The sequence below is a fragment of the Sus scrofa genome, chromosome 14, assembly GCF_000003025.6.
Source record: "Sus scrofa isolate TJ Tabasco breed Duroc chromosome 14, Sscrofa11.1, whole genome shotgun sequence".
Lineage (NCBI taxonomy): Eukaryota > Metazoa > Chordata > Mammalia > Artiodactyla > Suidae > Sus > Sus scrofa.
The window spans coordinates 54,975,820-55,003,419 of NC_010456.5; the positions used below are offsets into that span (position 1 = coordinate 54,975,820).

The 27,600-nt window shown below is 44.2% G+C and overlaps 1 protein-coding gene and 1 long non-coding RNA gene across 4 annotated transcripts in view; one reads left to right on the plus strand and one right to left on the minus strand.

The window, feature by feature from the left end:
• EDARADD (EDAR associated death domain) overlaps positions 1-16,387 on the minus strand; it is a 68,051-nt gene extending 51,664 nt beyond the window's left edge. Inside the window, exons 1-2 of one of the 3 annotated variants that reach the window (XM_021072013.1) lie at positions 15,914-16,387; positions 3,631-3,691 (exon numbers count right to left, since the gene is read on the minus strand). In XM_021072013.1, coding sequence (XP_020927672.1) covers positions 3,631-3,691; positions 15,914-16,008 — 156 coding nt within the window. In that variant the 5' untranslated portion in view covers positions 16,009-16,387. 3 annotated transcript variants of the gene reach the window in all.
• Positions 12,946-27,254, plus strand: LOC110256688. The gene is made up of 3 exons (XR_002338567.1): positions 12,946-14,403; positions 17,658-17,739; positions 27,125-27,254. It is a non-coding gene; the product is annotated as an uncharacterized LOC110256688 (long non-coding RNA).

Here is a 27,600-nt window from a genome sequence, read left to right on the forward strand (position 1 = left end):
AAGAAGGCTTCCTAGACAAGGAACACCTGAACAGAGCCGGCAGGTGTTGGATTTATCAATAGGCCTGACTCCTTGCTTGATCTTATTCTCAAGTTACAGAAATGAAATTAAGATTGATGAGAGTTAATGTTGGAACAAGAAACAGAATAAGCCTTCAGCTCTGACCTCTAAACCACACGTCCTCTCTTTTCTGCAGTGCTAATTCTATCTATAGTAGGACACACGGGAGCTCACTAGGGAAGGAGGCAGGATGGAGCAGCACGATCAGTGCCCCAAGATGGTGAGGGGGCATGGGGCATTTGAGGAGCAGCAAGTAGCTGTACATGACCAGCTCCTGGGGCGGGGAGGCGGGGATGCTGAGACAAGGACACGGAGGGCTGCATCTGCACATCAAGGACTGTATATTTAATCCTGGAAGCAGCAGGAATATTGGAAATGTGATCCCCCCAAAAGACATGTCAAACTCCTATCCCTGAGTGCTCCGAACGTGACTTCACTGGAAATTGGGTTGTTGTAGATAGAATGAGTTGAGGTGAGGTCACACTGGTGTAGGGTAGGCCCTTCCTCCAACAGGACAGATGTCCTTGTAAGAGAAGAGATGCCAAGACACAGACACACAAGGACCAGACAGTTGTGTGACCTCGAAAGGGGTGAAGGGAGAGAAGAAGCTTGAGCCAGGGGCCACCAGGAACTGCCAGCGACCACTGGAGGCAAGAAGACACAAGACAGGATTCTTCCCTACAGGTTTCAGAGGGAGCTCAGCCCTGAAGGCACCCTGATTTCTCTCAATAATGCATTTCTGGAGTTCCCGTCGTGGCGCAGTGGTTAACGAATCCGACTAGGAACCATGAGGTTGCGGGTTCGGTCCCTGCCCTTGCTCAGTGGGTTAACGATCCGGCGTTGCCGTGAGCTGTGGTGTAGGTTGCAGACGCGGCTCGGATCCCGAGTTGCTGTGGCTCTGGCGTAGGCCGGTGGCTACAGCTCCGATTCAACCCCTAGCCTGGGAACCTCCATATGCCGCGGGAGCGGCCCAAGAAATAGCAACAACAACAACAATAATGCCGAGGGAGCGGCCCAAGAAATAGCAACAACAATAACAACAACAACAAAAGACAAAAAAAAAAAATAAAAATGCATTTCTGTTGTCTTCAGGCACTCTGTCTGTGGGACCTTATGGCGGCTACAGCAAACCAGAACAGGAAGGCTACAGAAAAACCACTGTGGCCTGGCAAAGAGCAGCGGTGAGAGGTGCAGGTGGGAGGTGAAAAGGGGGCTGCCAGGGAAGGGAGTGGGAGGCAGAGATAACCACAGTCAGGCAGTGGGAAGGGAGGGCTGAGGAGCACTTTACAGAACCCACAGCTTTCGTAGCAGACCACACCTGAGGGGATCATGAGACGTGACCACAGGGTCATTCTGCACTCTGTTTTTTTGTTTTTGTTTTTTTTTCTTTTTAGGGCGGCACCTGCAGCATATGGAAGTTCCCAGGCCGAATCAGAGCTGTAGCCACTGGCCTACACCACAGCCACAGCCACAGCCACGCCAGATCCAAGCTGCATCTGCGATCTATACCACAGCTCACAGCAATGCTGGATCCTTAACCCGCTGAGCAAGGCCAGGGATCGAACCCATATCCTCCTGGACGCTATGTTAGGTTCTTAGCCTGCTGCGCTACAGCTGAAACTCCCTGCACTCTGTTTTTATAAAGTTAAGAGATGGAGGTTTTTCCTATTTCCACAGTGTCTCAAAGCTTGAACCCTATGCAGTTCACATTTATCAAACTGTGTGCTGTGGTTAAACAAAGGCCATGAAAACAAACATTTCAGGTCTTCAAGACACAAGTGCCTTTGAACCACTCAAGACTTAAAGACACTGAATTTAATTATGTTAGTGTATTTTACACCATTCTAATTTAAAAAAAATTTATAGTTGATTTTCAATGTTCTGTCAATTTCTGCTGTACAGCAAAGTGACCCAGTCATACATATTATACATTCTTTTTTCACATTATCCTTCATCATGTTCCATCACAAGTGATTAGATATAGTTCCTCATGCTGTACAGTAGGACCTCATTGCTCATCCACTCCGAATGCAATAGTTTGCATCTGCTAACCCCAAACTCTCAGTCCATCCCACTCCCTCCCCCTCAGCAACCACAAGTCTGTTCTCCAAGTCAATGAGTTTGTTTCTTCTCTGTGGATAGGTTCATGATTCCAGATAGAAGTGATACCATATGGTATTTATCTTTTTCTGACTTACTTCCCTTAGTATGAGAGTCTCTAGTTAATAGAACTACCATATGACCCAGCAATCCCACTCCTGAGCATATATCCAGACAAAGCTTTCACTGAAAAAGATACATGCACCCTTATGTTCATTGCAGCACTACACAATAGTCAAGACATGGAAACAACCTCAGTGTCCAATGACAGATGAATGGATTAAGAAGATGTGGTACATATACACAACAAAATACTACTCTGTCACAAAAAAGAACATTCTAACTAAATTAATTAAAATTTTTCATGTCTCAGTAGATGGCATCCTGTAAACTCTTTGAAAAAAGGAACGACTCTCACACTGCATGCATGTTGAGGTTGTTGTCAAAGACATTTATTTGGCCAAAAGCAAGAGGCAGTGACACATAAGAAAGCAGGGCTTCAATCTGGGTGACTTTCTACAAATCAGTTAACTGTCATTTCCTCATCTACAGAATGGGGATGAAAACACATGTGTGTAGGAGTTCCCATCATGGCTCAGTGGTTAACAAATCCGACTAGGAACGATGAGGTTGCAGGTTCGATCCTTGGCCTCGCTCAGTGGGTTAAGGATCTGGCATTGCCGTGAGCTGTGGTGTAGGTCGCAGACGCTGCTTGGATCCCGAGTTGCTGTGGCTCTGGCGTAGGCCGGCAGCTATAGCTCCGATTAGACCCCTAGCCTGGGAACCATATGCTGCAGGAGCTGCCCTAAAAAAGGCAAAAAGACAAAAAAAAAAAAAAAAACAACAACAACAAAAAAAACCACAATGTGTGTGAAATCTTGTAACGTAGACATGCCACAGAGAGATTTCGGGAGGGCAGGGTATGGATCTGAAGCCCGCTAATCTCTGGGTTCAAATCCCACCTGCGCTGCTTCCAGGTTGGGCAATTTGCCTCATCCCCTGTGCCTGGGGTTTTCATCTAGAAAGCGGGCAGTACCAACCTTACAGGATGGTTTCAGGGAGTAAATGGGCAGCAGAGGTAAATCAATAAACGAGGTACGTGTCCACCTGACATGTGGGCAGCCCTCCATCACTGTCTCCTTACATCTCAAGTTAGACACTTTGATTTCTGGAGAAGGGGTCATTAAAAATAGCCCTAAAAGTAGACAAGCAGATGAAGACCTCACATAATCTGAGATCACCTCTGATATGTGAAAACGAGAACAGAGTCTAACGCCATTTCAGCCAGAGAAACCCAAAGTTTATGATGTCAGAGAGAAACAGCATGAAAAAGAAATCCATCTTAGAAAACCTTATTTTCGAGTTTCAGAACTTCATGAAGTACTAAGTAATTTTAAAAAGTAAAGAGATAACAAAAAGAAAAAAGTATAAACAAGAGTCATCACCATTAATGTAAAATTTGTAACCTACCATGTTAAGGGATATAGTGCTGGGGTCTGTGTCTTCCACTGGCTCCTTTGCCAAGTGATCTGTAAACAAAACAAATGGAGAGTATTTTCTTCAATTTAAAAGCACAAGTGTAGGATTAAGAAGATGTGGTACATATGCACGATGGAAAACTACTCATCTACAAAAAAGAATAAAATCATGCCATTTGCAGAAACACGGATGCAACTAGAGGTTCTTACACTAAGTGAAGTCAGAAAGAGAAAGACAAATAACCATATGATATCACTTACATGTGGAATCTAAAATATGACACAGCTGAACCTATCAATAAAACAGAAAAGGACTCATAGACATGGAGAACAGACTTGTGGTTGCCGACGGGAAGGGAGTGGGACGGACTGGGAGTATGGGATTAGTAGAGGCAAACTATTACATTTAGAGTGGATAAGCAATGAGGTCCTGCTGTATAGCACAGGGAACTATATCTAATCATTTGTGATAGAACATGACAGAAGATTATATGGGAAAAGGAATGTATATATATATACATATATATATGTATGTATGACTGGGTCACTTTGCTGTAAAGCAAAAATTGACAGAACATTGTAAATCAACTATAATAAAAAAATTAAAAAAAATAAATAAAAGCACAGGTATGTCCTTGGATAACTGTTTTCATATACATGAAAGATACCCATGGGAGTTTGGAGAAAAACTTACTTTCAATCATTAGTGGAGACAAATAAGAAGGAATGTCTTCAGAGGGCATCAAGACAAATAAGCTATATTTTTTAAAAAAGTATTTTGGAACAGTTTATTTATAAACATCTACAAATACTCGGAGGTACAAAAAACTGCAAATTATGTGGACATGATATTAATGACTCTTTTGCATATGGGATTCTGAGACAGGCTGGGACCTGGGACTCTTTGCTCCAGTGGCTATAATGTTTGCACCCAAACATCTTCTCAAGCAGCAAAACACAAAGAAACTCTAAGGGACCAAAACTAACTGCATGCATAGGTGCCTGGGGCAAATTATAAACAACACACAAAAAAGAATCAAAAAGGGCACAAACCAACAGCCATTTCTGAGGTGCCGGGAGCAAAGGCAGGGTACTGAACTGCTCATGATCCCCACAGAGGGCACTACCAAGGGGGGTGGGCAGACCACCTAAGCTAGGCCTCCAGACCAACCCATGGCCCCGCCCCCACCCTCACCCCACTTAAAGAACCAGCCCATGGGAGTTCCCATCGCGGCTCAGTGGTTAACAAATCCAACTAGGAACCAAGATTGCGCGTTCGATCCCTGGGCTTGCTCAGTGGGTTAAGGATCCGACATTGCCGTGAGCTGTGGTGTAGGTTGCGGACGTGGCTCAGATCCCACGCTGCTGTGGCTCTGGCGTGGGCTGATGGCTACGGCTCCGATTCGAACCCTAGCCTGGGAACCTCCATATGCTGCGGGAGCAGCCCAAGAAATGGCAAAAAGACAAAAAAAAAAAAAAAAAAAAAAAAAAAAAAAAAAAAAACCAGCCCACCCTCCTAGGAGAATGAACAAGGGCACCCCTTTCTTGTTTTCCCTCCCTTCTACTGCAGCCTGAGTCCCAGTAAAGCCTTGCCTGACTTTCTCCTCTGGCCTCTTACCAATTTCTATTGATTAAAGAGTCCAAGGATCCAGGTCAGCAACAATTTGCCTATAACTGCAAGCAGGAGGGGTTTAATTCTGACTTCTGCCTCTTTCCTCATGTCCTACTCTTCATCAGTGCATTTTTATCATTTTAAAACATCAAGCTTCTGGATATGTTTCATGTGAATTCATCAAGTCAAAAACACCCCATACTTTATCAAACAAAAAGTGAATTTGATTTCTCCATGGTTTGCTTATGTTTTACCACTTGTTATATTTAAGGAATTTAATGAGGAAATATAGACAAAGGTATAGGCCACCACTAAATTTTATTAATTCGTATAACTTTAGAGGGGAAAAAAGCTCCCCTTTCCCAAGACACTTGACAAAAGAGCTGCCAGAAAACAATCTTACTATCACCCGTGTCTATCTATCTGAGTGGGATTTGTGCAGTGCACAACCTGCGAAACCCTCCTAAGTGGCAGCCTTGGGGCCATCAAGATTCAACTTTCATTTTTTTCCCCACATCCTCATTAAGTACATACTGTGGCCCAGGTACTAGGTCCTGGGAATGCCTTGGGGGATCCTAGCAAACACAACAGGACAAATTATAAGAGAATGTGTTTGGCCTCACTGGATGCTTCCCATCCAAGAATGTGTCTGGGCTTTTCACATTTCTCTTCCTGCAAATGTTGGTGATGCCCAAAGGAGAAGTGGCACGAAGGGACCATCTCTGTTTTACGACAGCCTACTCGCTGAGGGGACTGGAGGAGGTGAGTCGGGGTGCGGGAGGGGGGCAAACAGAGAGAGGTCTTGCCAGTGTCTCTCCATGGAGCAGTAGGCAGACACCTGCACTTCATGAGTGGACACTGTGCCCTGGTCCCTAGGGAGTGGAGCCAAGGTGGCCAGACTACATCAGAAAATGCACAAAGGGTGCCCAGTCCCAGAAGAGAAATGCATGATGTGTGTCTGGCACAGAAAGAGAGGGTTGCTAGGTCTCAAGAGTCTTCTCAGGCTTGGACAGTAAGGACCTCAATGCCCACCCCAATGTACTTAAAGATTCAAGGTCCCACAGTTTTCTAAGCACCACATCATCCTCTTAGATTCCCGTGTCACCCTCAGGAAGGGGCCGGGGCTGCAGTTTGGACTGAAATGGAATTTTCTGCCAGCCCGGAAGATTACAGTTTCAGATTTGAATTTAAATCAATGCAAAGAAAATAAGAACAAATTGCATTGCTAACTTCACCCTGAGTTTGCAGAACCCCTGCTGCCCAAGCAACAGGCAATTACAATACAGAGCACTGGGTGTTAAGACAGCAGAAATGCAGAATGATATGGAAACACACAGGAGGAACACACGTTCAGCCTGGGGCACATGATGGGGAGAGGAGAGGGGGTAGAGAAGAGCCTGTAGAGGAGCTGAATCTGAAAGGATAAGTTGAAGTGAGCTGGGAGAAGGAGTCAGGGAGGGAAAAGCATTTTAGGCAGAGGGAACAGCATAGGCAAAGGCCTAAAGGTGGGAAAGAACATTATACATTAGTGCACTTCAAATAGGTCTAGCCAGACACCTGCATTTGGTTTCTGGCTTTTCCTTTCCATCCTTCTCATGTACTGGTTCCTGGCTGGGGAGGGGCAGCAACATCAAGTTCCTTCTTGCCTCCTCTGATCACAGCCTAGTCTCAACTTTTTCTTTGGTTTGTTTGTATGTTTGTTTGTTGTTTTTACTTTTTAGGGCCGCACCTGCAGCCTATGGAAATTCCCAGGCCAGGGGTCGAATTGGAGCTGCAGTCGCTGGCCTGCGCCACAGACACAGCAATGCCAGATCTGAGTCATGTCTGCCTACACTGCAGCTTGCAGTAATGGCAGATCCTTAACCGACTGAGTGAGGCCAGGGCTCAAACCTGCATCCTCATGGATACTAGTCAGGTTCTTAACCTGCTGAGCCACAACCGGAACTCCCATTTCATTTTCAATAAAGTGTATCTGGATGATAATCCTCTGAAAGATGCCCTCTGCCAGGGGTGTAGAATTTTAGCAGGTATCCTTATCCTGCCCAGATACTGCCCGCCAAGTCTGTGACAAGCCAGGCCTGTTTCCTAGAGAAACATGAGTATGTGAGGAAGGAAAATGCAAAGATACAAAGAGGAAGAAAACGGAGGAGGCAGCTGGGAAAGGTGGAATTACCCCAAAGCAGCAGTGAGGATGCAAGCAGGACAGTTACAGGGAAGGAAGACTGGGCCTGGGAGGAGGAGGCCCGGGTCCTGGCCACCATACCCTGAGAGCTAGTGGTCTGACCTTGAACAGGTCTAGGGTTGTGACCATGGATGACAAGTGAAGTGTTCCCATCCTCGGGCTCATCCTCTGTAAAAAGGAGGAGGTCCAGGTGACTGGTTCCTACACCTGGCTGCTCAGACCAGGTTTGGGAACAACTCCCCTGAGAACCTGTGATGTAACTGAGCCTCAGGGGTGGTAGGGTGAACAGGAAGATCCAGGCCACCAGCCCCAAGTGTTTGGAGGCCCAGCGCCTCTGAGATTTAAGGGACATCTCTGAGATTTAATGGAGCCTAAGATGGGAAGGGCACAGAGAATTTAGGTCTTGTTTTGTTTTCTGAAGCACAGCAGCCAAGTGAGTGGGCAAACAGGAAAGTGCTTAGAACTAGTCTTAGATGCACTGGCAGGTCTTTTCTTATTTCCTTTTGAGTGGCTGGAACGGCACCAGCCTCTGATGTAGCTCAGGCTGTGGGTGAAGTTCTTCCTTAGCGTTACTGCCAGATCCGCCCACAGACCCAGGCTCACAGGACCCCACGTGCTTCACCTGATCCTGGGCTTCTCCCTGGCCCTTGATGCAGTTCTAGAGGGCTTCCTTTGTTCTCACAGGCCCCGCGTTGGGCACCAAAGACTGCTGGGTCGGGGCTGACCCTGTCCACCTGAGACGGGTCCAGAAGTAAGCAGCTGTCCTACAGTATTTCTGAGAGTCCTTGGAGCCACATGTTTACAATACTGTTATGGATAACATCAAATCGTTTACTTAGAAGCTTTAAAATGTTTATTTTTGCAGGCCCCAGGTAACAGCAGGCTGGGCCCCCAGGCAAGGCTTTGATATCAGAATGGACCTGGGCCACAAAGGAGCCCTGTGTGAGCCCCCAAGGTGGCAGGACCAGTGTCTTGGCCAAGGGTGGGTAGGGACCTTCCCCCTGCTCCTGGCTGTCATGCTACTGTCCCCAAAGCTCCTGCCATTCTCCTGGATCGGTGACTCTAAAGGCAGAGACCACCCCAAATTAGCTGGTAACTGACCAGAGGGGGATCTCCATGATGGCAGTGAGAAAAATGCTTAAATCATGTGAGCATATTCTGGAGGTCCTCAAAAGGCATGAGCAAAACCCCAGGGAGCTGATACACACCCAGCCTGGCTCCCAGAGGCCCCAGGTAAGGGCAGGGGTGGGGGCAGACTGTGGTCACTTGCTTCTCGGCCTCAAGTCCCCGATCTGTACTATTTGGGGGTGGAGTGCCTCCACATGCCCTTCCAGCTTTAAAAGTCTGTGAGTGGTGAGAAGTAGTGGCCCCAAAGGTAAGAGAGCATCTTCAGGGAGTTCCTGTCGTGGCTCAGTGGAAACGGATCCGACTAGGAACCATGAGGTTGCAAGTTCAATCCCTAGCCTTGCTCAGTGGGTTAAGGATCTTGCATTGCCGTGAGCTGTGGTGTAGGTCACAGACGCAGCTCGGATCTGGTGTGGCTGTGGCTGTGGCTGTGGCTGGCAGCTATAGCTCTGATTAGACACCTAGCCTGGAAGCCTCCATATGCCCACAGGCGTGGCCCTCAAAAGACAAAAAAAAAAAAAAAAAAAAAAAAAAAAGAGAGCGAGAGAGCATCTTTCTTCAGGCAAAGGTTATGCCAACAGAGGAAGTGCAGGTGACAGCACTACCATCTTCAATTACAATTAGCACTTCCACTTAACTTGAGCCCCCCGGTTTACATACAGACCAGGTTCACACAAGCCCCAGTTCAGCCTCAAGGTAACCCTGAGAAGGGGCCTAGTGTTCTCTTTTGTCCATACTGAGTGCCCAAGGTCACAGGGCAAATGGAGAGCCAGAATTTGGATCTGGAACCTTCTGGCTTCAAAAGCTGCCTTTTCCCATGACCAGAAGTCCCAGGGGGCTAGAAGTGCCTCATGAATGGAGCACTAATAACAGACTCTTGGAGTTCCTGTCATGGCTCAGAGCTTAACAAATCTGACTAGCATCCATGAGGACGTGGGTTCGATTCCTGGCCTTGCTCAGTGGGTTAGGGATCTGGCATTGCCGTGAGCTGTGGTGTAGGTTGCAGATGGGGCTCTGATCCCAAGTTGCTGTGGCTGTGGTGTAGGCTGGCAGCTGGAGCTCTAATTAGACCCCTAGCCTGGGAACTTCCATATGCCGCAGGTAAAGCTCTAAAAAGACGAAAAGACCAAAAAAAAAAAAAAAAAATGGGGGGCGGATTTTGTGTTCAAATTTTCCCTTCTTATAAGAGAACCGGTCACACTGGATTAGAGCCCACTCCAAAGATCTCATTTTAACTTACCGCTTCTATAAAAGTAAGTGCACATCGTGAGGTGTTAGGGGTTAGGATGTCAGCAATATTTTTTTTGGGGGGGGGCACAGTTCAACCCATAATAGTTTTCTCTGGCACCCCCATTTATGCCCTTCCCATGTGCAAAATACATTCACCCGACATCCCCCAAAGCTTTCATCATTCTGGCATCAGCTCCAAATGCAAAATCTCACCCACCCATCCACCACAAAGACCCAGTTTTCAGCAGCTCCCAAATGAGAGTCCCCAGGAGTCCTAGGGACTGAGAGCTGCAGCCAGCAGCCTCTCCACCAGGGGCGATCGCAGACAGCCCAGCACAGGTGGGGGTGCGCTGCCCAACAGCGGCTAAGTCACACCCTGACATCTCCCTTTATGAATCATCTTCGGTAAAGGCTGACAGTTCCTTGAGACAGTTTCTCAAAGGAAGTTCAAAGACCTCCTCTAAAGATGGCCTTTCAGAGAAACAAAGAGGAAGAGTGTCAGGGCTTCCTGGCTTTCCCAGGCATCAGGTGCCAGAAGAGTGGTGCCTTTTGTGCTTTTTAAAGTGAAGAATTAAAGGCAATTCTTTGAACTTGTGATTTCAGAGTTAACTTATTTTTCAGTTATTATTATTTTTGTACCCTAGCTTTTGTTTTGACCTACAGCTGTTTTCACTACTGATTATAAAGGAGCCCCGAGTCCTAACGGTATTCAGGATCACAAAAGCTCTCAGGGCAACACACACACAGACACAGATACACACACAGACACAGACACACACACACACACACAGACACACACACACACACACACAGACACACACACACACGGTTGAGCTTAGCCTCTGCATCATCCTCAGACCTCAGAGCAGGGGTGAAAGAAGCCGAGAAAGGACCAGGAATCAAGAAGGTGTGCCTCTAGAGGGACTTCTCTGGAGGGTGGCCAAGCTGAGAGGGTCGCACTGAAGAGTTGAGGGAAGAGGTGAAGCAAGAGGTGAAAAAGGAAACGTAGATGAGGGGAAAATACTTGGGGAGAAAGAAGAAAACTTAAAAAACAGAGGCAGTGTAAGAAAGGGAAAGAAATGGGCTGAGCAGGCATCGGAAAAACCCACAGGGAGGGGAAGGAGAGAGGGAAGGAGGAAGGCAAAAAGGAAAACTACAGCCTGACCCCAGTCTCTGGAAGACGTGGAGAAAGCATTGGCTGGTCCCTCTCAAACAATGATGAGCCTCGAAATGGTTCCCCCTTGAGTCCCATTTCTGCTCCCGGGGCTACTGGAATTTTCGAGAACAAGGTGACACCTTGGACCCAGCGCAGGAGGGTTAGGAGGGGTGCTTAAGAGAAGAGATGCCACTTAAGAGGCTGTTCTGAGAGGGTATCAAGGGCCGAGTTCCCAGGGAGCAGCCCTGCTGTGCAGTGCAAACAAGACCGGGAGAATGAACAAAGGCAGAACGTGCGGCGATGTGCTCCGTGGCCACGGGCACTCAGCTCCTTGCAATAAAGCCACAGGCTGTACCACCTCCCCAACTCTCCAGACTTTCAAAGCCTCTTTCTTTGTTTCTGTCCTTAATATCTGTATGAACGCAAGCCAGATTTTATTCGAATTCAACAGGCAATTCTGACTCACTCCATGCTAGATGGTTTATTAGTGGTAGAGATGGAAAGAGATGGCTACACTGTAACCAGCATGACTGTTTTCCTTCCAGTGTAAATTTTCTTAGTGTAAAGAGGTTTTTTTTAAATTAAGCTCCTACAATGTGACAACAAATATCCACCTTTGTTACATGCATGTGAACATACAAACTTTTTTTTTTTTTTGGCTGCCCCATAGCATATGGAGTTCCCAGGCAGATCCAAGCCATAGCTGTGACTTAAGCTGAAGCTACAGCAATGCTGGGTCCCTTAACCCCCTGAGCTGGGCTGGAGATCCAACCTGCATCCCAGCGCTCCCAAGACACCACTGATTCCGTTGTGCCACAGCGGGAATTCCACAAACATCTTTATTTTTAACTTTACAAGGTAAACTCAGTTAACATATCTAACTTGATGAATCAGTTCCTAAGACACCAATATGGAAAGAGCTTCTTCTGCCCACTGGTGAAGCATAGGTGGTTAAATTTTATATCTTCCATTCATTCACTGAGATGATAAGTGTTCAGTCAGGGCTTACTATGTGCTGGGTACAGGACCAGGTGTTGAAGATAAGATGTCAAGCAAAACAGACATGCACTCTGTCCAAGAACTTAGAGTCTAATGGGGGAGCAAGAGAATGGTGAAATATTCACAGCTAGAAATGGTGACGAATGCTGGAAGGGTGTGCCAAGAGTGTGTACCATGGAGACTGATCTACAGCAGCTTTGATCTGAAATCTGGAAGGGGTGGCGGGGGTGGGGGGTGGTGCAGACAGCATTCCGGACAGCAGAAACAACCTGTATAAAGGCCAGGAGCCAGGAGGTCCAGGGGTCTTCAAGGACACAGAGGAGGCAACGTGGCTGCAGTGCAGAGCAAGAGACCGAGCAAGCTTGCCGACTGAACCAGAGGTCCGTGTACAGGGCACAGACACCATTTAAGTTATTGGAAAGTCAGCACAGGTTTCTAAGAGGTATGACAGGGTCTGGTTTGTTTTTAAAAGGTCACTCTGGCCACCTTTAGGTGAACAGGTTGGTGGAAGGCAAGAGTAGGTGTGAAAACACCAGCTGGGAGGTGAGTGCAGGAAACCAGACCAGGGGTAGGGTAACTGGGTCTGGGGTGGAGACGTGAAAATTCCATTTAACAAGTTCCACATATTAACCCCACCTGTGGCTTCTTTACAGTAATGGAAGGTGTCCTGGAGGTTACAGAAACTAAATGAGATATTAGAAAGAGGAAGTAATTTTTACTTTTTTTTTTTTTTTTTTTTTGTCTTTTTGCCTTTTTCTAGGGCTGCTCCCTCGGCATATGGAGGTTCCCAGACTAGGGGTCTAATCGGAACTGTAGCCGAAGGCCTACGCCAGAGCCACAGCAACGCAGGATCCGAGCTGCATCTGCAACCTACACCACAACTCATGGCAACACCGGATCCTTAACCCACTGATCAAGGCCAGGGATCGAACCCACAACCTCATGGTTCCTAGTCAGATTCATTAACCACTGAGCCACGACGGGAACTCCTAAATCTTTTTTTTTTTTTTTTTTCCTGGAAGAACCTTCATCTAACTGACAGAATTTCAGAGTGGGAACGGACACGAGGGTCTCTCTCAGAGGCCTGAAGATGTTCTTCAACATCTGCAAGTGACAAGGAGGCCACCCTGCTCTTTGTAGGATGACAAAAAGTCTGCCGACAAGTCTGGATTCTACCACCTGAAGTCAAGGAGACAGGTGCCTTCCAAATGACCCCCCTCCTATCACCATATCTCTATCCCACCACATGTGCTAGGCTTTCCACGTCGGTCTGTTCCAGGTTGTGAGCTTCTACCTTGGCTGGGCCAAGCAGACTCCGTACCATGACTGGAATTCCAGATCCTGAAGTGTCATTATTGTCAAACTAAAATCATGTTAGCTGCCTTGGTGGCTTTAACACACTGTGGACTCACTGAGGTTTGTAATACATTAAGCTGTGTTTCCCAGCCCCTGCCTTCTCTGGGGCTTTTCTACTTGTCCCCATTCGATGGGTCCCTATCAAGATCTTTCTGAATCCCCGTCATCGTAGTCATTTAATGAGATGTGAAACCACTGTTAGTAAAATCTAGCTTACCTCTCATCACCATGTCAATTTGGTTTTCCAAAGAGGAGGTGGATGTGGGGTGAGGGGGTGTGGGGTTTCTCCCTTAATTTCCCCTTTATTTTTCCAAACGAGTTATGGGGAGGAGAAGGCCACCCAAACTATTTCTTTGTTTTCCACCTTCCATGGATAAAATATTTACCATTCCCCACTCTGAAGAAGAATTTAGATCTTTCTTCCAAGTCTCCAGGAAACTCTCCCAGACCCAGCACATCCCGATGCGAAAGCTAAGTTAGTGATCTTCTGATCCACCTCCAGATACTTGGTCTCCTTCTCCTAACTGCTCAAGCTCCAAGGGAACAATGAAACATTTAAGCTCTGTCCCTGCCCAAGCCCAGGAAACAGACACGTTTCTCTAAACAGGTATTAATGCCATTCTGAACATCTGGTTCTCTCCCTAGCTTTTCCAACCTCAGCAAAACTAGAAAAAGCCCCAGGGTGCTCTAAGGCGATACATCATACACTTATTTATGTGATCAACAAACATCCACGGAGGATCAGTCTAGGTTATCAGAGAGCAGGGGCAGAGCATTCCTGGAAGGTGAAGTCTGAGGAAGATTTTAAATTCAGATGAGATTAAAGAAAAGTCAAGAGTCTGGCTTCATGTACAAACGCAGTATTTTACAACTTTAAAATTCAAGTGAGATCAAAGAAAAATCTAGATTGTGGCCTCAGGTGTCTAAGGAGAAGGGCAGAACCACAGGCCATTCTAATCAAAGGCCTCTATAGGTGGAGTCCCACAGGTGGGATCTGCCGCTTAGTTTCCTAGATACGAGTTTGTGAAATAGCCTCGAGGGCCAATATTTAGAACACAACCATTTAGATAAAGTTAAATGAGGAAAGAAGAGGAGAAATGAGAAGGTACGTGAGTGGGGAGAAAGGGAGAGTCCAGTAAGAAAAACTGAAATACAGCCCTTGCGCACTTTTCTGCCCGAGAGGTTTGACGGGCTTGTTTCAACCTGGCATCCGGGTCCAGAACAAAGCGGCCGGGGCCGCAGAATGGGAAGAGGGAAGAGGCGTCTTAGGCACGCGTGGGGTGGCGGGGGCCGCGGGGATGCAGGAGGCCAAGGCCACCAGCTCCCGAGGATGGCGGGGGCAGGGGTCCGGGCGCCGCAGCTGTCCCTTGCCCGGCCCCACGCGGACCCGGTTCGGGTGCCAGGGTCCAGGATAGTCCCAGGGCACCCCTCGGGATTCTCGGGGGGCTCGGCCCCGACTGCCCCGCAGCAGCTGCGGGCGCCTAGCAAGCTCCAGGCCCACGGTTCCCGCTCCGGGTGAGGGCGCGGCGCGGTGTCACCTTACCTGCGCGCAGAGGGTCGTCCGGAGAAGCCATGGGGGCGGGGTGGGGCGCTGGAGCAGGACAGCGGAGGAGAGCCGGGTTGCAGGGGCGGGGAGGTGGACCGCTCCGACACGCGGGGCGCAAACCTCGGCTGCCCCGCGCGCCCCTCCTCCTCCTTCTCTTCCCCGGCTTTCGACCGCTCTTCCCTGCGCTCACTTCCTGCTTGGTAATTAGCAAAGCCTCTGCCCCGCGCGTCTAGGTACCCCCTCCAGAGGCGCGGGCGGGAGCCCGGGTGTCGCGGGCCGGGGCGCTGGGAGGAGCGGCCGAGTGCCCGGGGGTTCCCAGCGCCCGCGGTAGGCGCCCGAAACAGCCCTAGGCCCAGGTTCCCCCCAGAAGGTCCCAACGCGGAGCTCCGCGCAATTGCTGCCGGGACCGGCTAGGAGACAATTATCAGCTTTGAAACCCGGCTGCAGTCGCAGGTCGTTTTCCTGGCTCCCTCGCCTCGGCTTCGATCAGGACACAACTCTCCTCCGCGCACAGGTCTGGGCTGAGATGCCTGGCGGCGATTTGATATTTAAACAATTTCCTGATCTTTAGGCAGAGTACGCCGCTGCATGATGGCACACGCTAATAATTTCTATTTTGATTTTTCTTTGGCATTGGTTATTACATGACCTCCAGGGTAAGCGCAGCACAAAGGGAGTGAAGAGAGGAAGCCTGATACGCACTCTCACTGCCTCTCTAGAAAAAGAGCTTAGGGCTCCCTCAGAAATGCGGAATTGGTCACTAAGGTTTAAATTTTAATTTTGGAAAAATCACCTGCGCACAGATTGGAATCGTTTACTAAGAATGTATTTAAGATTGCTACATTTGCACTAAACCTAGCATCAGTCATAAACCTATTATTATACAAAAATGAGAGGCAATTTAAATTCAATAGGACTCTCTTAAGGGTTTTAAGTAATCTATGTCTTCGCACCCAAGAAGAGAAAGTTAGGAATTGGTTTGGAAGAGATAGTAGTTTTTAGTCAATTTATCGCAAAGAAGCAGTCTCTGGCTAAAAACTCAGGTCTGAAAAATGCAGGAAAGTAGTAGTCTTGGTGACCAGGGGCTTGCTTTGTGCCTCTCCCCATCTGTTTAGTGGTCCTGAGGCCCATGACACTCTCCAGATTGCCCTTACTCTCTGGCATATGCCAAGGAGAGCACAGGAGGCTCAGAGAAGATGGTGGAGCTGTGTGTCAACCTTCTGGTAGAAAGGTCTCTGGGGAATTTGTCAGTGGGAGGATAAACTTCCTTTTGGTCTGCCTTCTAATACGAAGGTGAATTTTTTTTTTAAAGGGTATTTTATCTTAGCATGAATTTTTGAGGTTTGGTTTGTGGTTCTTTCCGTATGTCTCATGACGATGGAATTATTTCTGAGGTTGGTTGTCAGGAACCACAGGTCAAGCTGGCAACAATCTCAAGCATTGTTCTAAAGCTGGTTTGCTTTTCAAAACCCTGAACTATAATTCATCATTTTATCACTCTTATTATATCAAATGGAAGATGGGTGGCAGAAAGACACTTTAAGTTTAATTTTTTTGGCCATACCCACAGCAATGCAGAAGTTCCTGGACCAGGGATCAAACTCACTCCACAGCAGTGACCCAAGCCACAGCCATGACAATGCTGGATCCCCAACCCATTAGGCCACCAGGGCATGCCTAACTTTTTAAAAGAAAATTGACTATATATAAATATAGGTATAGCTATATATAGGTTATTATTCCCTTTCCTATGAATTGCAAACATAACCCCTCATTACCTTATTTTTCCTATGTGCTTTGTGAAACTATAAAGTATAAATTAAACTTTTTTTGGATTTACAAAAAACTAATTTAAAAACAGTTGTCACCCACTAGAGTTCCCAAAGGGCTCCCGTACAATCTATTTTCTGTCACATGATGTTCTTCCGCTTTTACTTCTATTGCTGCCCAAAGAAGTGTTTTTAAAACACTCCTTAAAATAGGCATTCTTTATTTTTCTTAGTAGCACCTAAATTAACTCCTGAATCTCAGAATCACAATAAATGGGGATTGGTTAAAAACAAACAAACAAATAAAAAAAAAAGACATGCCGGATTTGACTCATAGGCCTGTCACCATGAATTTGTGTTACTTTAGCAAGTAATCAAACCCTGAGTTGGTAAGAATTTGTTGGATTATGAAAGTTAAATGAAATAATGTATATATAAAATACCTAAAAGTGCCTGTCTTAGAATAGGTGCAAATAAACCAGCTACCTTCCTGCTTTCATTCTTTCCTTGGAATTTAGTCTGTTGAGAGAAGCTTCTGTTGGTGTTGTTATAAGAAATGAACCAATGTTTATTATGGTGTCTGTGCATAGCATGGGTCAATGGACTGGTAGTACCCAACGCACCAAACAAAATGCCAAGCCCTGGGAAACTAAAATGAGAAGTCCCTGACTTTTAGGAGTGTATGATCCTCCCCTTTTAGGAGAGACTTGCAGATATTCTTTCACTGCAGAACCAGGATAATGAAAGTTTAAACCAGGAAGGGAATATGCACGGAAGAAAGGCACTCAAGACATCATGAAAGTCAAAGGGCTTGGCGGTGACCGTCATCAGACCGACAGTTTGCCATGGAAGCTTTCAGGCAAATTTTGAGGTGGTCATTTATGATAACATGGTTAAAGCCTTAAGTGGAGGAAGGAGCTGTTAGTCTTGTGTCTTTTCACAGAGGATGACAATGATCAGAAATGTTATCCTCAAGTGAGGGAAACAACTCAAAACATAGTTTTTTGATTCATCATTGAAATGTGTTGGCTTTGTTCATTTTAGATCATTTGGAGTGTTACATACATTTATGCAACCTGAGATAAAAAGCCATATTATTGAAGCACATACTTCCTTATTTCAAAAGGTATGTACATTGTGTACCAATGAACTGAGCACACCGTGGTTAGAACTGTGATGAGAGCACATGGATTTAGGATTATAGGAGTCTCCTATGTTCCAGAATGGTACAGTCCCTCGGTTGAACTGGCTTGATATACCCTCAGGGAATTGTGTGTGGTGGAAGAGGCCCAAATGAGAGATAATACATGCATTGGTCTCCTCCTTTTTGGAACACGTATTTGGCTAGAGTATGTTAAGTCACTGGCGATGGATCTTTGTTGTTTTGCCGTACAACCTGTCATAGTAATGCCCCAGTTTTCTCCTGGAGAACCATCCTTCCACTCTCAATCCATGTGATCAGGTGGTGGCACCATGACCCCTGTCTCCTCATGCTAGGGGTTGGCATGTAACCCAGTCATAGCCTTTCCAAACATTGCTGGATGAGACAACAAGCCTTGCAGCTGCATAGGACCTTGGCTGGGACAGCTGGAAGGTAGGTGTTTCAATAACTAGCCCAAGACCACACAGCCTGCTGCGTGGTCGAAGAAACGAGGAGGCGTGAAATGTTTGGGAGGGTCCACAACATGGAGAGCCTTGAATGCCAAACAAAAGCATTTGAAACTATTTTTCAGCGGCAGGAAGCCAGAAAGCTAGTTTTTGAAAAGTGGCATATGAAAATTGGTGTTTTTGAAGGATTAGTCTGGCAGCTGTGTGGAGGAGAGAATGGAGCAAGGAGAGAATGCAAGCCAAGAGACCATTTAATCTTTACAATACACTATAATTTATTACAGGATTGAATTTACATCCTTGCCAAATGGGAGGGTAACTCATATCTGAAATTTTAAAATGTCCTTTTGTGACCTTTGAAAGCATTCATTGTCTTACATGAATTGATTGTCTTGCAGATTTACATATGTGCATAAAAATGCATTCTAAAATGTTAAAGGAGAGGCTGAAAACTTAAGTAAAATATGTGATGGAGCATGATAATGTGAGAAAAAAGAATGTATACATGTATGTGTGACTGGGTCACTTTGCTATACAGTAGAAAATTGACAGAACACTGTAAACCAACTATAATGGAAAATATAAAAATCATAAAAAATGAAATAAAATATGATCACTGTTGCTGATTTGAAAACTGTTTGACAGGGACACAACATTCTGGTGAATATATTTAAGCATGAATAGTTTTTCAAGGTTCCTCTGCTTCTCACTTAGGCAATGCCTGATCTTCTATGTACAGGAGAGTCAATCTCTTATCTCCTCCTATCAACTTACCTGAATTATCTACCCATCAAGATGCATGAGCTAGAAACCACAGTTTTTGTACCTTGTACCCCCAGAATGTAGAACACAGACTCAAACTGGTGACTCTGAAATCTACGGATTCACTAATCATTAAAAAAAAATTAGTTTAACAATTTGTCCTTTAGAATTTATTCTGAGCTAAGTCATGAAGGTGGATCCAAATGAGTCAACTGAGAACTTTTAGAATTAATCAGTGACTTTAGCTTGGAGGAGAGATAAAGTTCGATATGTCGAACACCAGCAGCTTTCAAGTACCAACAAAAACCAACTGGGCAAAAATGATCCCATTTTCAAGCAGCAAAGAAAGCCATCAAGTAACTAGGAATGAATTCAGTAAAACCAAGTAAAAAACATTGTGAAGAAGTTCCCGTCATGGCTCAGGGGTTAATGAATCTGACTAGCATCCATGAGGATGCAGGTTTGATCCCTGGCCTCGCTCAGTGGGTTAAGGATCCGGTGTTGCTGTGAGCTGTAGTGTAGATTGCAGAATAACAGGAAGCAGAGTTACCCTCCTGCCTAGAACAAAAACAGCAACAAAACGGACAAAATATATAAAACAACAGTTTTTAAGGCACTGCACAGCAAGCCAAGAAGGACAGTGATCCCCAAGAGCAGGCTTATGAAAAAGCAGTTCCTATGATTGCCCTAGCTTACTTCCTTGAGAGAATTTACAGAGAAAGGGAACCCAGGAAGAGTCCGATGGACTCCCTAATTTGAAGAAATGTAGTCAGAAGTCTGAGCAGACAAGGCAGCTGGAAGGCACAGGATAAAGTTCTGCAGAGACTTCATGGAAAGGTCCCTGAAGATCATGGAATAGCCTTCTTGACTACTCAGCATAACACCTGAGGTACATTCTTCACTGATAGGAAAGAACCCAAGACTGGGGAAAAGACGATTATGGGGATATGTGAAAGGATTAGAGGGACTAGTACCTGGTGCTCACTCAGGGCCAGTAATAGAGCTTTTTCCTACCAGCAAAACTGGGAAAAAAAATCCTTATACTTCATGGGCATTTGGTAGAGTGCCCAGAAGAGTTTTTCCTCAGTAGTGGGGAATAATTACCCCTAGATTGAGCAAGCACTGTTCCATTATGACCTAACAAATCTTAAAAGCAGGATAAAACTCTTTTCAAGTAACTTAGCTGTATCTCAAGAAGCTCAAGAAATACAAGTATAAACTGGAAATACAAAAATAACCAGTACCAACAAGGTACATACACAATGTCTGGGATACAAAGATGGCTAAGCTTGCAAGAAGAAGGAAAATATAGGCTCCTAATAAGGAGAAAATTTAGTCAATTGAAACCAAATCAGAACAGACACAGATGTGAGAATTAACAGAAGACATTAAAACTGTCATTGTAATTGTATTCCACAGCCTCAACAAACTAAGCAGATACATATAAAATACTGCACACCTGGAGTTCCCATCATGGTACAGCAGAAACGAATCTGACTAGGAACCATGAAGTTGAAGGTTTGATCCCTGGCCTCACTCAGTGGGTTAAGGATCTGGCGTTGCCGTGAGCTGTGGTGTAGGTCACAGATGCAGCTCGGATCTGGCATTACTGTGGCTCTGGTGTAGGCTGGCAGCTGTAGCTTCGATTAGACCCCTAGCCTGGGAACCTCCATATGTTGCAGGTGTGGCCCTAAAAAGCAAATAAAATAAAATAGAATAAAATATTACAAACCCAAAATAAAACTTTCACAGATTAAAACTGTAATGCCTAAATGAGGAATACACTAGCCAAGATTAACAGCCAATGAGACATGGCAGAAGAAAAGGTTAGTGACTTGAAGACATAGCAACTCAAAGTATTGAAAAAGAAAGTCAGAGAGAAAAATATTTTTTAAAAAAGAAATGAAAAGAACTGTGGCACAACTTCAGGTCACATGCAGCCAAAATCCTTGAAGTAGAAAAGGGAAGGAGGGGACCAAAAATGATTTAAAGAAATAATGGCTGAAAGTTGTACAAATTTGATGAAAATCTTAAACTAACAGATCTAAAAACCTCAGGGAGTCCCAAGCACCAGAAATATGAACTCACCTTCACCCAGGCATAGCACAGTCAACTTGCTCAAAGCCATATACAAAGAAAAAAATCTTAAAGCAGCCACAGGGAAAAAGTCACATTACAGAGGGACAAAAATAAGGATGACAACACACTTCTTATCAGAAACCATTCAAACCAGAAGACAGTGGAGCATCTTTAAAGAAGTGAAGGAAAAAACCAAGGGGGAGGGGGAGGGAGTGGGGTGGTTTGGGAGCTTGGGGTTAATAGATAGAAACTATTGCCTTTGGAATGAATTAGCAATGAGATCCTGCTGTGTAGCACTGAGAACTATGTCTAGTCACTTATGATGGAACATGATGTGTGAAAATGGAGTGTGTACATGTATGTGTAACTGGTTCACCATGCTGTACAGTAGGAAAAAAAATTGTATTGGGGAAATAACTATATAAAAAATAATAAAAAATTAAAAGAAAATGTTAAAAAAAAAGAGAAAAAACTGCCAACCAGAATTGTACACCCAGTAGAAATGTCTTTCAAAAACAAAGATGAAATAGACTTTTTCACATACAGAAGTTGAGAGTTCACTCTGGAAGACCAGCAATATAGGAATTGTTAAAGGAAATCCTTCAGGCAGAAAATGATACTAGATAGAAATTTGGATCTATACAAAGCAATGAAGAGCATCAGAAGTGATGAATATATGGTTAATTAGAAAATGATTTTTTTTCTTCTTATTAAAAGTATTTAAAAGCCCATAGATTTTTAAAGCAAAATAGTAACACTGTGGAGTTTATACTATATGTAGAGGTAAAATTAATGTCAACAATGGATCAAAAACCTAGAGGGGAGGAGTTCCTGTTGTGGCTGAGTGGTAATGAACCCAACTTCTGTCCATAAGAACATGGGTTCAATCCCTGGCTTTCCTCAACCGGCGTTGCAGTAGACTGCAGTGTAGGTCACAGATGTGGCTTGGATCTAGCATTGCTATGGCGTAGGCACAGGTCCAATTTGACCCCTAGCCTGGGAACTTCCATACATTGCGGGTGCAGCCCTAAAAAGACCAAAAAAAAAAAAAAAAAAAAAAAAAAAAAAGCCTAGAGGGGAAAAATGGAAGTACACTCTTCTAAAGTTCTTATGCGTAGACTGTTACAGTATCATTTAAAACTATACTGTGATATCTTAGAGATGTATACAATAAACTCTAAAACAACCACCAATATAACACAAATAAGAGTTAACATCTGATAAACCAACAAAGGAGATAAAATCAAGTCAGAAACAATATAGCTTGGCAGTTTCCTAAAAAATTAAATTTATAACTACTATATGATCCAGTTATTCCACCTTTAGTTATTCACCCAAGGGCAATTAAAGCATATTTAAAAGATTGAGCATAAATGTAAAACCTAAAACTATAAAATTTCTTGAAAAAACACAGTTTTTGTGACTTTGAGTTAAGCAAAGATTTCTTAAGTATAACACCAAAAATACAGTATTAATTTTAAAAAACTGATATACTGACTTCATCAAATTTCAAAATTTTTGCTTTCCTAGAGAAACTTAGAATAATGGAAAGACCAGCCAGTTAGGGGAGAAATGTGTACTGCAGCTTTATTTGTAGTAGCTCCACACTGGAAACAACCCAAATGTTCACCGACAGGTGAAAGGGGGAAAATACTGAGGTATATCTTTACAAGGAAATACTACTCAGCAATAAATGGAAGTTCCTGGGCCAGGGATCAAATCTGAGCCATAGCTGGGATGCTGGATCCTTTTTAACCCAGTGCACCAGGGTGGGGCTCAAACCCATGTCACCACAAAGGAGATGACAGATCCTTCACTGGCTGTGTCACAGTAGAAACTCCAAAGAATGGATTATTGATAACATAGAAGAGCGTGGATGCATCTCAAAATAGTTATGCTGAGTGAGAGAGGCCAAAAGAGAAAGAGTACCTACTGCATGACTCCATTTATATACACCTATTGAAATTCAAACTATCTATAGTGACAGAAAGCTGATCCATGGGTGCCTGGGCTCCAGGTTGGAAAGAATGATTACAAAGGGAAATGAGTCAACTTTGGGGGTAATGGAGATGTTCTCCACACGGAAAATGCACAGATGTGTGCATATGTCAAAACTTATCAAATCATATACTTTAAATATGTGCAGTTGATTGTATGACAATTATTCCTCAATGATACAGGTCTTATTTAAAGAAGGGATACATGCCAAACTCATAAAAAGGCTGATAATGGCTGGGCAATGAGAGAAGGACCAGGATTGGGAGAAAGGAATACTTCAAGGAGACTCTAGTGTTACCTGTAATTTTCTAATTTTACATGTGAATATTAATTTATGTATACTTTATTTAACTGAAAATTTAGAAATGAGTTTCATAAAGGTGGCCTGTTTAACAAAATCAGACTTGACCTGTTTGCCCCACCAACAAACACTGTTTCACAGATCTGTTTGTAAAGCTTCAGTCACCTGGAAAAATTGTTTTCATTCTTCTCATTTTCCAGGCTATGAAATATTCAAACATATATGAAAGGAATAGTTGATTTTTTAATCCATTTTACAGAATCAGTGGTGGTTAGTGTATCAAAGTAACGTGAGACATTTCTCATCTATGATTACACCATTAGCATTCCATTCCTTAATGTTATGTTATTTTGATCCCTTTTAAATTGCAAACAGTTTCATACTATTTTCAGTTATTCTTATCCAGTCAGGTTTTTTTTTTCTTTCTTTTCTTTTTTTGTCTTTTAAGGCCGCACCTGCGGCATACAGAGTTTCCCAGGCTAGGGGTTCAATCGGAGCTGTAGCCACCGGCCAAGGCCCCAGCCACAGCAACGTGGGATCCGAGCCACGTCTGGGACCTACACCACAGCTCACGGCAATGCAGGATCCTTAACCCACTGAGCGAGGTCAGGGATCGAACCCGCAGTCCTCATGGATGCTCGTCGGGTTGATTAACGACTGAGCCACGACGGGAACTCCTCCAACCAGGTTTTCTCTGGGGAGCATGGGAACATTGTGAAGGAAGGAAATAGAGGAGCCAGGAGATGGAAGTTCACGGAGAGGGAAGGTAGGGGGCGCCAGAGGCAAACAAAAGCGCTGAGGACCTGTGCCCTTGTACCTAAAACCAACACCTGTAGCACAGCAGTCTCAGAAGAAATGAGCCCTTCTACATCAGGAAGTTATACCATGCCAGAAACACACATGCAGAAACCTCTATGGGAATCAGTACCAGGGTAGGAAAACCTGAACTGTAAGTAACAAATGGCTGAAGGGCTCAACGTAGACCATTCTGAGAGAGAAAAACTCGGGGTGGGGAAGAGAGGACAACATATTATGAGTTTTACCGCTAGGATGTTGGCCCAGTTCTCACATTGAATATCAGCAGAGGAAGTAAGAAAAGAAACGATTTCAAAATACCCAGAACATTCTCACCCTCCAGAGGAACTATTCTACAAAAGCCTAAATAAACTATTGGGCTGTAGAGACATGGCTGATCCCATTGTTTCACAGTGGGAACTCCTAATTAAAAAATTTTTAAATGCCTACGGGTAAATCTAAGGATATGAAAGACCTGCGTGCTGAAAACTAAAAAGCATTGCTGAAAGGTATTAAAGAAGTTAGGAAAAAATGGGTATTTTTTCCATGGGTTAGAAGACTCAGTTTTGTTAAAATGTCAATTTCCCTCAAGTTAATCTATACATTCAAATCAACTCCAATCAAAATCCCAACTTTTTTTTTTTTTTTGGTCTTTTGTCTTTTTAGGGCCGCACCCACGGCATATGGAAGTTCCCAGGCTAGGGGTCTAATCGGAGTTGTAGCCACTGGCCTATGCCAGGGCCACAGCAACTCAGGATCTGAGCCGCATCTGCAACCTACACCACAGCTCAGGGCAACGCGGGATCCCCAACCCAATGTGCAAGGCCAGGGATCGAACCTGCCACTTCATGGCTCCTAGTTGCATTCGTTTCTGCTGCGCCAAGACAGGAACTCCCCAACTTTTTTTTATGGAACTTGAGAAGCTAATCTAAAAGTCATATGGCAATGCAAACTTTATAGAGTAAGAAAAACAATTCACCAAAGAAGTACAGAGATAGAGGGCTAACACTATCTGATATCAAGAATTTGTATATTGCTACAGTGATCAAAACAGTATGTATGCTATTGGCATTAAAAAAGACACATAAGTCAATGGAAGTGAGTCCAAAAAGAGACCCACACATAAATGGACAACTGATTTTTTTTTTTTTTTTTTGTCTGTACCCTTGGCACGTAGAAGTTCCCAGGCCAGGGAATGAACCCACACTACAGCAGTGACAATGTTGGATCTTTAACAAGTAGGGCACCAGGGAACTCCTGGACAAGTGATTTCTGAAAAAATCACTAAGGCAAAGCAATAGAGGTATGACGGACTTCTCAACAGATGTTGCTAGAACAATTGGATATCCACCAGTTAGGAAAAAAGAATTTGGATCCATACTTCACACGATATACAAAAATTAACTCAAAATTGATCACAGATCTAATAAAGACTAGAATCATAAAACTTCCAGAGGAAACAAAGGAGAAAACCTTTGTGACCTTTGGTTAGGTGTTTCTTAGGTACAACACCAAAAGTGCAATCCATAAAATAGTAATTACTTGGACTTCATTAAAATTAAAAACTTCTGCTCTTCAAAAGACACTGTAAAAGAATGAAGAGACAACAGAGGTGGGGGAAATCTTTGCAAAGCATCTATCTCCAAAGGGACTTGTATCCAGCACATATAAAAATCTCTTAAAACCTGACTATAAGAAAACAAGTCAAATTAAAACTGAGCAAAAGATTTAAACAGGAGTTCCCGTCATGCCACAGTGGTTAACAAATCCGACTAGGAACCATGAGGTTGCGGGTTTGATCCCTGGCCTCGCTTAGTGGGTTAAGGATCTGGCGTTGCCATGAGCTGTGGTGTAGGTTGCAGACGTGGCTTGGATCCCACGTTGCTGTGGCTGTGGTGTAGGCCATTGGCTACAGCTCCTATTAGACCCCTAGCCTGGGAATCTCCATATGCCATAGGATCGGCCATAGAACAGGCAAAAAGACCAAAAAAAAAAAAAAAAAAGATTTAAACAGACACATCACCAAAAAGATACACAGGTGGCAAATAAGTACATAAACAGATGTTCAACATCATGAGTTGTTACAGAGATACAAATTAAAACCACAGTTATATGCCACTACATACATTTTAAATGGCTACAGTTTGAAAAGATGACAATAGCAATTATTGGCAGTTTCATATATTGCTTGGAGCCACTGGGATTTTCATGTATTGCTTGTGCGAATGTACAATGACACAACCACTCTGGAAAATCATTGGCAATTTCTTAAAAGTTTAAACATATATCTACCATAAGATCCAGCCATACTGCTTCTAGGTATGTAGCTAAGAAAAGAAAGCATTATCCATACAAAACTTACACATAAACGTTCATGGAAGCTTTATTTGTAATAGCCTCAAACTGAAAACAACCCAAATGTCCACCCCTAGATGAAAGGATGAACAAATTGTGGTAAATTACACAAAAAAGACATTACTAAAAAGTAAAAAGGAAACATTGATGCCTACAGCAACATGAATTAATCTGAAAGTAGCTATCCTGAGTGAAAGAAGCCAGACAAAGAAGAGTCCGTTTGGTATGAATGAACACATTTATATAGAACTCCATGGCAATTATAGCAAAGTATAGTGACATAAAGGAGATCACTGTTCCTTGGGCACAGGTGTGATGGTGAGACTGGGGAAGGGTGGGAGGAAGGCATTACAGAGGGTTACGAGGGAACTTTTGGAGGTGATGGATATGTTCATTATCTTGATTGTGATGATATTTTCATGGGTGTCAATATATGTCAAAACTCACCAAATATTATACTCTAGAAATGTGCAGTTTATTGTGTCAATTATATCTCAATAGAGCTGTTCTTTAAAAAAACAAAACTTAAAGCCTGAGAATGTACAGTGTGTCACCCAGGATCTGTTTCCAGGCTCCAGAAATGGTAATGCTGCCTCTCCCTTTATCTCACTAGTGTCGGCTGCCTTCCTTTTCTGACTGCCCTCTGAGTTCACCTCACTGTCCAGTTTGGCTCTTCGGCTCCTCCATCATCAGTATAAATGAATGAAATTCTCTCTGACCTTGACTTGAAGATGCTTCTCTTTGCCTGGTAGTACTGTCTGCTATTTTTGATCATCAAGCAATAAGTATACTTAGTATATTTAAAGATACATAAAGATAAATATATATCTATATAGGTGCATACATACTTAAGCTGGTAGATGTAGCTCTGTGTGACCTTAGAAGAATGTCAAAAGACCTCCTTTTCTCTCCTTCAGGCTCCTGGATGCTTGAAAACCCTACTCTTAGTGTCATTCCTTGCCAGCCTTCTAGAGAGATGTGCATTTATTTTGGTGGGGTTTTTAGTGTTAAAAAGGATGGTGTGAAGTCAGTCAGGGGACTGAATAGCTTGAGGGGTGAAGGTGAGATGATGTCAGGAAAGAGATGATA